Genomic DNA, 11,350 nt, shown 5'->3' on the forward strand with positions numbered 1-11,350 from the left:
CACCGGCGTTTATGCTTTTCACTCCTTGTGAATCCAGGAGGCGCTCTGTTTACGTCAATTTGAAGACCCCTGAAGAAGGCCGGTTGGCCGAAACATGGACCATGTAGGGTCCTAATAAACTTCTTTGGTGCTCTTACTCTGTATGGTTTTTTCTGGCCTGTTTTAGTTTTTCTTCCGCTCTTTTTGTTGTTTTACTTGATTTGTATCTGCCATTTTCAGGGCACAGACCGTAGAAGTCCCACCACTGGCTTTGCCACCCAATCTCCGCTAAGCTTCTGAGGATCCATTCCTTCTGAACAGGATTCCTTTATGTTTATCCCACGCATGTTTGAATTCCGTTACCGTTTTCATCTCCACCACCTCCCGCGGGAGGGCATTCCAAGCATGCACTACTCTCTCCGTGAAAAAATACTTCCTGACATTTTTCTTGAGTCTGCCCCCCTTCAATCTCATTTCATGTCCTCTCGTTCTACCGCCTTCCCATCTCCGGAAAAGGTTCATGTGCGGATTAATACCTTTCAAATATTTGAACGTCTGTATCATATCACCCCTGTTTCTCCTTTCCTCCAGGGTGTACATGTTCAGGTCAGCAAGTCTCACCTCATACATTTTGTAACGCAAATCCCATACCATTCTCGTAGCTTTTCTTTGCACAGCTTCCAGTCTTTTTACATTTAGGTAATGATACCCCTGCATAACAGACTCTGGTGAGACCTCATTCAGAATATTGTGTAGAATTCTGGAGACCACACCTTCAAAAAGATATAAACAGGATGGAGTCGGCTCAGAGGGCGGCTACTAGAATGGTCAGTGGTCTTCGTCATAAATCCTATGGGGACAGAGTTAAAGATCTCAATTTGTATTCTTTGGAAGAAAGGTGGGAGAGGGGAGAGTAATAGGGTATTTGAGTCTCAATTAAAAGGAATCTCTGGAATAAGGAAGGGGGCATAGGATGAAGCAGTGGCGTAGGAAGGGGGGCGGTGGGGCGGTCCGCCCCGGGTGTACGCCGCTGGGGGGGGTGTCGGCTCCGCTGGTTCCCTGCTCAGGGAACCAGTGGAGCCGACGCAGCTCCCAGCGACGTGCACTCGGGGCGGGGCGGACTGGCCCTCCCGCCTGCCCCCTTTCCTACTCTAGTGGTAAGAATGCGCTCCGGGGGGGGGGGGGGTGTGCAGTGGTGAACTGCCCCGGGTGTCAGCCACCCTCGCTATGGCACTGGGATGAAGGTGAAAGGGGACAGAATCAGAAAAAACCTAAGGAAACCCTTCTTCACAGAAGAGGTGGTGAATTCGTGGAAGTGGTGGAGAGGAAAACAGTATCTGAATTCAAGAGAGCTTGGGACAAGTATGTAGGATCCCTAAGAGAGTGAAAGGGAGAGTAGATGGCTGGACGGGCAGACTTCACAGGTCATCTGATCTTTATCTGGCATTGTTTCCTGTGTTTCTGAAAAAGGGACCCATGTTACCTTTCTCAAAGCTCATGTACTAACTACGACATATTTGAATAGTTCTCATCTTGCGTCATGAAAAGGTATCAGAGTCCTGCAAAGAGTCCTCTTTTCTCCAAGAGCAATATGGCTAATAAAACTCTCCGGTACAATCAATGTAGAAACATAAATGAACAAAGCAACAACAACAAAATCTTTGAACTGTCCTCCATCCTTTTTAGGCTGAGCCTCGTTAAAGCTTCATTTATCCAAGTGGTGCAGTGTCAAGTCACATGAAGGTGTGTGAACAAGAAGATCAAACGTTCAAATCCGTGATCCTGAAAGTTTCTTAGGAGAGGATTTGTAGTGAAACTGTCAGCCCCATCATATTTCACTCCCTTCAGCCTCTAATCCCCGTCTGGCAATCCAAATGCACCATGTGCTTCCAATACACAATCCACAGAACAGCCTAGTCCAAAAAATCCTGACTTTTCTTGTTTGCATGACAAAGAGGGAAGGAGAAATGCTGGCCATTGGGACAGATAAGCACCACCCTGTGAAAAAGTCTGCAATCCACATCCCTGGCTCTTTTTGTCTTCTGCAAAAGATTCAGCTGCCTGTTTGCTCATTAAATGTATTTTAGTGCAAGCCCATAAATCTGCTTCCGAATACACAGCAGAGAAGTCACAGGGGCTACTGGACAGGGCATCAGAGCAAGGCCTGAGCTTCAGACATTCACAGCTCCACTGGCCGGGTCTTTGCAAAGAAGACAGGCCAGGATGATACTGTTAAATTTGTACATTGCTGTCTGGATAGTTCATTTCACTCAATGGACAACTACACCTGAAAGAGCATCATTTTGAAAGCTTTGCAGAACTTACACTGCCTACATTTAGTTTGAAACTCACTGAAAGAGGAAGGGTGAATTAACAGGCAGGGGTGGGCAGGGCAGGTGCCAGGGGATTGGGTGCACTTGGTGAAACTTCTGCCCTATTGCCCCCTCCCCTCCCCACCTCAATGAACTTTCAGGTCTCTGATCTGCCCATCCAAACACATCAGGCTTTAAATGGGCTGTTTGAAACTTGTCCTCCCTTCCTGCATGTAAAAGTCAGCATTGATGTCCTTTGAGGAGCCGCAGTGGGAATTGAACCCAGTTTCCACGGGGGGGGGGGGGCTGCAGCTGCTCCCCCCCCCCTAATAACACAATGACCAGATCCTTCTCCCCACAATCAGATTCCTACAACCTGCTGTAACTATGGTGTGCAAGGACCCCCCCCCCCCCCCCATTCTTACATCTGCTGACATTTGAGGCATATTAGATCTCTTGGTTTCCGGCATTTTGTCTAATACATTTTATGTAGCAAAAAGGTTTTTTCTGGGTTTCCCTGAGGCTTTTGTTTTTGCAGCTGACGGTCCAGAACTGGAGTTTGCTTAGTTTTGTTCTGCTCTTTGACCTGCTGGGTCCCAGTCAGGGCCAGAAAGTGTGCATCGTCTGGTTCAAGTCCCTGTGGGAGGAGAGTGGAGGTGTGACCTTTCATGTCCCCAGAGGGGGAGGGGAAGGGCTATAAAAGGCCAAGGTGAAGGAGGCTAGGAAGCACATCTGGCTGTAGCTGGAGAGGCAGGTCACAGGCAGCATGAGAACCAGGCTACTGCTCAGCTTCGGCTGCCTGCTCTGGGCTTTGTGCCCATCCCCGATCGCTGGATTTACCCCCGAGGAGGTGCGAGATGCCCTGCTGAAGAAGCTGGGGCTCCCCGAGGTGCCCCCCTTCCAGAAGCGAGACCTGGAGAATCTGATCGTCCCCCGGCACCTCAGGACCAAGTACGTGAGCCTGCTGCAGCTGCACCGGCGGAGGAGCAGGAGGGCTGTGCCCAGCCTGGCGGGCATCCTGCGGGGCATCCCGGGCAATGCGGGTGAGCAGAGGGGCCCGGGCACGTTGAAGGAGGAGGCAGAAAGCCAGAGATGCAAAATGGTTGGTGAAGGGGGTGGGGGGACTTATTAGATAGCCGGACAGATATGCAAAATGTTTGGTAATGGGGGGTGGGGGGCTTATATATTTGCAGGATAGGGTTATTTAGTGGGGTACTGGGGTGGGAAGGGTTTGGGCCATGGGGACCTCTGAGAGTGCCATGCACAATGCAAGGCTCCCAGTAGTGGTGTTCACACCCCCTTCTTTCTCCCTTTCTTGTTTAGACATTTCCGGGGAAGTGCTGTACTCGGACTCCAGCCGCCAGAAGCTCTACTTTGACATGGAGGGGAGGATCCCCGAAAACAGCGAGGTGACCATGGCCGAGCTGAAGCTCTTCAAGAAGCCCCCGCACCGCCTGAACCTGCCCGACAGGAGGCACCACAGACCCGTCAACAACGCCCGGGTCAGCATCTACTGGGTGGAGATCCTGGGGGATGGAGCCAACAAGACATCCCTGATCGACTCCAGGTACCCTGAAACGTTTGTGCAGCCATCTCTGGGGTGCAGGTAGTCAAGCATAGTCAGACTGCCTAACTAGAACCATAATACAGGGGTGGAGATAAAGACACTTCAGGCAGGGATAGGCCTGGAACCCTTTCCTTTGCACAAGTCCCCAGGAGCTGCCACAAATGCATGGGCATATTTTCTCTGATTAGGTTTTTTTTTTTTTTTCTTTTTACCTCACATCAGAAACTGGATTTGTTATTGTTTTGTGGAAAGTATCCTGGCTTCCGCCTTTGCCTTTCAGTAGCAGCCATCTGCTTGTTTTAGTAAATGTATTTATTTATTTATTTATCACAGTTTCTAGACAGCAATATCCCTGGTTCTAGGTGGTTTACAATATAAAAACATTCAAACCACCCCACCTGCCTCCCCTCACCCTCTGCCTGAGAAGGAGTTTGCAAATGTTCCCACATCTGAGCAGCACTGGAGCGTAGTCAGAAAGGAGGCGATGGAAATAGCAAGCTTTGAAATATGCAGGGAGTCTGGATTTTGCAACTGTGTTTATGGTCTGTGACCGTTTTTGAGTGATTGAGGTGGGGGGGGGGGGGGGGATTGTGCTCACTTCTCTGACCTTCAAAAGCACTTCAAAGTGTGAACTTCCCCTTCTGACCCCTGGATAACTAGACAAAATTGGGTTTCACATGTATTAGTTTAGCCTAATAAGAAGGTCTCACCTTTACTTTTGCTTGTTTAATTAGATTAACTCAGTAAATACACTATATTCAGTTTCTCTAAATGGATTTTCATTTCCTTTGTTTTTTTTTTTGTCTATATTCAGCGTTGATTCAAATAATTGTTGCTTGATGTTTTTCACCACTATTTTAAGACAAAAAATACATTTTAATTCAGTTAAAATCAGAACATCTGTCTGCATGTTGGCAAAGTGGCTGGTTTGTAATGCAGTCATGGCAGAACAGGGTATTGAAGATTCCCCTCCATTCTTCTGCAGGTTGGTTGCAATTATGGAATCTGGGTGGAAGAGCTTTGATGTCACCCAGGCTGTGCATTCCTGGCTGAAGAACAAGCGACAATCTGCCCTGCACCTGGAGGTCAGGATTGAAGGGGAGAGACATGGCAGTTATGCGTCTGACATGGCCAAGTCTGTACGATTCACATCCCAGGACCCTTCGGATAAAACCCTGGGGAAGCCGGAGCTGGTGCTGTACACCCTCAACCTGGAGGCACACGGGTAGGAAAATGTACAGCCCCGTTTGGTTGGGATGTGCTCAGGGAAAAATATATTGCTGTTTAGTTTGGGATTTTTCTTCTTTTCAAATTTGTATTTTTGTTTACGTTTGTTTCACACATTCAATATATTGACACGTTAGAGTTTGCAAATTGTACACATGTGAATGCATAGGTTAAACACAAGGTTTCTCAGCCCCAGTCCTTGAGACACACCTAGCCAGTCTGGTTTTCAGGATAGCCAGAATAAATATGCATGCACTTCCTCCATTATATGTAGAGAGGTGTGGTAGCCGTGTTAGTCCACTCTTAAAGGTTATCAATAGAAATCAAACAAAATAAAACATCTTATTTTCTTTTCCATGTTTTATTTTGTTTGATTTCTATTGATAACCTCCATTATATGCAAATCTCTCTCATGCATATCCATTGTTGGTGTCCTGAAAACCTGACTGGTTAGGTGTGTCCCATAGACTGGGGATGATGATTAAATCAATTTTGAACATACTCAGGCTTGCAGAGGAACTGAATGTAGCTAACAGATGCACAACCCTACTGTTTTGTGTGATGTGTTTCAGGGTGGATGTTATCAGCATGGGTTACTGTTGCCCAGTGATTAGTAATTAGGTCTCACTGCATAAAATGGGACCTGAGCAACAAGGTAAATGGTAACATAGCCTGTCTTATTGGTAGCTCATATTAATAACTTCCCCCCTTAGTGTGAAGAGTTTCAGTCTCTGGTAGGCAGAGCTGAGATTGTGATGTCATAATGCCTTATTCCACCAATAAGAGCCGTGATGTCACAATAGCTTGATTGCTCTAGGCTCACTTCTGATATTGTGATGTCATAATGCCTCATTCCACCAGTAAGAGCCAACCTCATCAGTGATGTCACAATGGCTTGATTGCCCTAGGCTCACTTCTGATATTGTGATGTCATACTACCTTATTCCACCAATAAGAGCCAACAGTGATGTCACAATAGCTTGATTGCCCTATACTTGGCTCACTTCTGATATTGTGATGTCATAATGCCTTATTCCACCAATAAAAGCCAACCTCATCAGTGATGTCACAATGGCTTGATTGCCCTATACTTGGCTCACTTCTGATATTGTGATGTCATACTACCTTATTCCACCAATAAGAGCCAACAGTGATGTCACAATAGCTTGATTGCCCTATACTTGGCTCACTTCTGATATTGTCATAATGCCTTATTCCACCAATAAAAGCCAACCTCATCAGTGATGTCACAATGGCTTGATTGCCCTATACTTGGCTCTTCTGATATTGTGATGTCATAATGCCTCATTCCACCAATAAGAGCCAACAGTGATGTCACAATAGCTTGATTGCCCTATCCTTGGTTCACTTCTGATATTGTGATGTCATAATGCCTCATTCCACCAGTAAGAGCCAACCTCATCAGTGATGTCACAATGGCTTGATTGCCCTAGGCTCACTTCTGATATTGTGATGTCATACTATCTTATTCCACCAATAAAAGTCAACAGTGATGTCACAATAGCTTGATTGCCCTATACTTGGCTCACTTCTGATATTGTGATGTCATAATGCCTCATTCCACCAATGAGCCAACAGTGATGTCACAATAGCTTGATTGCCCTATCCTTGGCTCACTTCTGATATTGTGATGTCATAATGCCTCATTCCACCAGTAAGAGCCAACCTCATCAGTGATGTCACAATGGCTTGATTGCCCCACACGGCTTATTACATACAGCAGTGATTTCACTTTCTAGAGAAATTTCTTGTTTTCTTTAAGGGGGGAAGTTATCAATGTGGGCTCCTGTAATGATTTTCAGAGCTACTGTCTAAATAAAGGTGCGGAACATCAGTGACCGGCCCTGAGCAGTGGCATTTATCCAGGGACCAGAGTCTTTGAATGTCTGCAGACTAGGTTTATTCTCTGTATTTTTAATATCTGGGACTGCCAGGGTGTTCCCCTCTCTCTATTGGTTCAAGGCACCCGTTTCAAGATCAATGTTGCAATTGGAGCATTTTTTTGCTGCTTAAGGCATGGCTCTCATGTTGCTTATGTTGATGTTTTCTATAAAGTGATAAGAGTTATTTGATGTTATGATTTGGGTTATTAATATTGGACTCAGAGGTGCTAGTTTTTAAGGCGTGGCATGAGCCACTGACTTGTGGTATCTCAGTTCCATGGGTTAGTGACTCCCACAATATATGAATAAAAGCAACTTCTGATCAACGTCTTACTGCCTGGGAGCAACAGGCCTATCTTCAAGGGGCCGATGATCAGAAGCCAATAGATCAATAGCATCATCAAAGTGCCTGTGTTTGCTCCCGCCCGATGATCAGAGCCGGTGAGTGCGTGTAATAACGTGCTTGCCAGTTCTGAACACTAATTGAATGCAAATGCATTAAAACAAGGAGCTCCCGCATTCACCCCCCATGATCAGCGGGAATGTGTCATACAAGGTCGCCGCTACTGCCGCAAACCTTACACCAGATCGGAGCTGGCATTAGGGTTTGCTAGCGAGGGAGGAATGAGGAAGACCCACTGAAGAGGTTTGATAGGATCGGGATTTTCTCCCGGACCTGTCAAACCTAAGCCCGCCCCCAACCCCCTCCCACCCTCCTCCCACATCGAACAAAAATGCCCTGGTGGTCCAGCTATCTGCCTGCCCCCTCCTGGCGGGCTACCTCTCCATAGTGGTGGTAGTAGTAGTTGAAGGAGGGAGGGACTAACACCTCTTTGGGTGCCTTCCCAAAATGGCGGCCTGACGAGGAGGAAGGGGGTGCGTCCCTCCTTCCTCCCATGACTACGACTATAGAGAGGTAAGCTGCCGGGGAGAGGGGGCAGATAGATAGCGGCCCCACTGAACCACCAGGGTTTTTGTGCTTTGGGGGTGGGGGGTGAGCTTAGGTTTGACAGGTCCAGGAGAAAATCCTGGATCTGTCAAAGCTCTTCTGCTGTTCGACAGATCCGGGCTTTTGACAGCTTGGACCTGTCAAACAAGTGCGGAAGGATTGTGCCTTGGGCGCATGCTGAGGCTCAAACCTCCCGCAGAAGCACCCCTATGATCAGAGCTAATAGCACACATAAATTTGCATCTATTAGCTTTGATCATAGAGGCATTATAGCCCCTGCGCGTTATTTTTAGAGCGCTGTTTGGAACAGTGCGGGGCTTCTGATCATTGGCCCATAAGAGAGGTATTTTCCCCTTCTCCACAAGGCTGCCCTATAATAAATCTCAAGCTCCCCCCTTGCTGAAGAGCCCCATCACAAATCCCCCCCTCCTGAAAAGCCCTCCCCTTTCCCCCTTCCTCCTATAGGCACTCGCCTCCTGGAACCACCTGTAGAAATTCTTGGTGTCTATGGGGTACCAGGGCAGCAGCCCAAACTTCAGATGCACAGCTTATCCATTTAGCAACTGATACAGGTTGCTATTCAGCTTCTGTGACCAGCCCCAGTGGATAAAAGAATTTGGATACAGGGGCACCAGCAGCATTATCAGAACAGTGGTGAGTTTCGGAAGAGCGACTGTTGCTGTTATCCATATAATTCCTGAGACTGCCCTTGACCCGCTCAAGGACTGCCCTGTCATTGTCTGGACAGCATTACTGTGGTCTGACATCACAATCTCAGAAGTGAGCCAAGTAATAGGGCAATCAAGCTATTGTGACATCACTAATGAGGTTGGTTCTTATTGGTGGAATAAGGTAGTATGACATCACAATATCAGAAATGAGCCAAGAATAGGGCAATCAAGCTATTGTGACATCACTAATGAGGTTGGTTCTTATTGGTGGAATAAGGTAGAATGACATCACAATATCAGAAGTGAGCCTAGGGCAATCAAGCCATTGTGACATCACTGATGAGGTTGGCTTTTATTGGTGGAATAAGGCATTATGACATCACAATCTCAGCTCTGCCTACCAGAGACTGAAACTCTTCACACTAAGGGGGGAAGTTATTAATATGAGCTACCATTAAGACAGGTTATGTTACCATTTACTTTGTAGCTCAGGTCCCATTTTATGCAGTGAGACCTAATTACTAATCACTGGGCAACAGTAACCCATGCTGATAACATCCACCCTGAAACACATCACACAAAACAGTAGGGTTGTGCATCTGTTAGCTACATTCAGTTCCTCTGCAAGCCTGAGTATGTTCAAAATTGAGCTCTTCTCACTATCAGATAGCAGCTGCTGCTCTCGGGTTAAGTGTCTCTGGCAGGTGCTGGTTCTGCCTTCCCTCTGCTTCCATGCCAGCCCTTTTTATGTACATCAGATCTGTCCGTTATATTGCATAGCAAGGCGGTGTACAATATTAAAAGTATAAAGAAAAAGAAAGAAACACCATAAATAACAGGAAATGAAGAAAAACAGAGCTAGGGAAAAAAATGTACATGCAAGAACCAAACATTGAGGCATTCATCATCCGAATATCACTTTTAAAGAACAGGTGAATTATAAGAGTGACTGGACACTGTCCTTCATCACGTTTAACTAAAGAGCTCATGGTGGATCTTAAAATATATTGCAAAGAATATTTTTAAACTGTGATGAACACAGCAGTTATCCAAAGCCGATGGTGTGGCCGAGGTTTCAGGACTGCAGAGATTCTTTCTTCTGTGTGGTCTGAGAGGCTCTTATGCATCATTATCTTTCCATAATTCATGTCAGATTGAATGTTGTAAGCTCCTGAAGGCAGGAACACATTGTACTTGAACATTGCTGCAGTCAGACCTGTTGCAAACTGAAATGGAAGTTACACATGTCCTCTTGAGCCTTTTCTTCTCCTATTCCCAGGCATTTCATTGCCCTCTTATCTTTTTGCAGCGCTCGTGGAGACTGCGAGGAGAAAACAGCCCAGCAAGACAACATCTGCTGCAGACAGGAGTATTTCATCAATTTTCGGGAGCTGACCTGGACTCAGTACTGGATTATTGAGCCCGCTGGATACCAAGCCTTCCGTTGTGTGGGTAGCTGTAGGCAACCCAAGAGCTCGCTGCGCCATTACGGCTATGGGGAGAGGACCTGTACAATAGTGGAAAGCGCTCCCCTGCCTATGATGTACCTGGTAAAGAAAGGAGACTACACGGAAATCGAAGTGGCTGAGTTCCCAAACATGATTGTAGAAAAGTGTGGCTGTACCATGGACAACATCTCAGTAGTATAACCAGAACCACTAGCCGAACTCCTAAGTACATCTGCACACACCACACTGAGCGTCAAAAGCTGATGGGACATGGGAGAGAGAGGGAGGGAACACTTGAGGGCCGGTAATCCTGACGGAGGTGAAATCCCATGACTGACGATCGTACGGAAGACGTCAGCAGCATTTCCTGCATATGTATCGACCCATAGTACAACAGACTCTTACAAGCACTTACGTGTACAAAGTATAAATAAAAGGTGTATATTATTTTTGCATTAGCCTCTCTTGCTATGTGCAAAAAGCAATTTGCAGACGCATAATAGTCCAATAGATTTATTTTTTACTTTTTTTTTTTTAATATTTAAATATATTTATTGACAACATCAATGGTAAACAACTCAACATGCTCTATGTACCCAACATACAAGCAATAAGATAACATGCTGAAACCAGATAACGTGTATATGTCCCTTCCCTCCCCCTACCATCCAACCCAATCCACCTCCCCCCCCTACTTCTAAACCCAATAACTCAGTATGCCTGGGTCGCTCACATTCTACAAAACTTGGAAATGTATCCAGGGACTAGACTAAGAGTACAAGCCCGACCCCTCCCTCTCCCTACTCCTCATCCATAAACATGTACTTTTTCCCATCCATACCATTCTTAACATGCATTAATAAGCAAACTTCGTCCCCTTGGGCTAAGAATTTGAATATATGGCATCCATATCCCGAGGAATGTCTTCCTACGCTTAGGCGATGATTTCGAATCTCTAGCCTCCCAAGAAGCTAAAAGGTGCACCTGATTACGCCAATGCCAGTAGGCGGGCGCCTCCGGAGAGGTCCAATATTGCAGTATACACTTTCGAGCCACCAGACTCAGCTTTCTACATAACAGAGTTTTATATCATCCCTGCAAGCTTTGACTTTTTTTTGTATATATGGAGATTATTAGTAAATCAATAAAATGTAACATTTACATCTTGGCTTTGGCTCCTTTTGTGTTTCCGGATGTGAGGCTGGATTCAGTATTTGGCACCAAAAAATCGGTGCTAAACAGTATTCCGTAAAGGCTGCCTCTAAGGATGGGTGTCCTTTATAGAAAGATGCA

The 11,350-nt window shown here is 46.2% G+C and overlaps 1 protein-coding gene across 1 annotated transcript; it reads left to right on the forward strand.

Annotated features, from left to right (window-relative positions):
- Window positions 1-3,048: 3,048 nt before the first annotated feature.
- Window positions 3,049-11,139, forward strand: LOC115464204 (left-right determination factor 2-like). Its single transcript, XM_030194595.1, has 4 exons — window positions 3,049-3,334; window positions 3,615-3,858; window positions 4,844-5,083; window positions 9,919-11,139. Exons 1-4 carry the CDS (start codon window positions 3,058-3,060, stop codon window positions 10,256-10,258), a joined length of 1,101 nt encoding a protein of 366 aa, XP_030050455.1. The 5' UTR covers window positions 3,049-3,057; the 3' UTR covers window positions 10,259-11,139.
- Window positions 11,140-11,350: the final 211 nt, after the last annotated feature.

The sequence above is a fragment of the Microcaecilia unicolor genome, chromosome 3 (assembly GCF_901765095.1).
Source record: "Microcaecilia unicolor chromosome 3, aMicUni1.1, whole genome shotgun sequence".
Lineage (NCBI taxonomy): Eukaryota > Metazoa > Chordata > Amphibia > Gymnophiona > Siphonopidae > Microcaecilia > Microcaecilia unicolor.

Coding starts and splice junctions, on each gene's coding strand:
- LOC115464204 (XM_030194595.1), top strand. CDS start 3,058: ATGAGAACCAGGCTACTGCTCAGCTTCGGCTGCCTGCTCTGGGCTTTG. Junction 3,335..3,614: donor GGGCATCCCGGGCAATGCGG/GTGAGCAGAGGG, acceptor TTTCTTGTTTAG/ACATTTCCGGGGAAGTGCTG. Junction 3,859..4,843: donor ACATCCCTGATCGACTCCAG/GTACCCTGAAAC, acceptor ATTCTTCTGCAG/GTTGGTTGCAATTATGGAAT.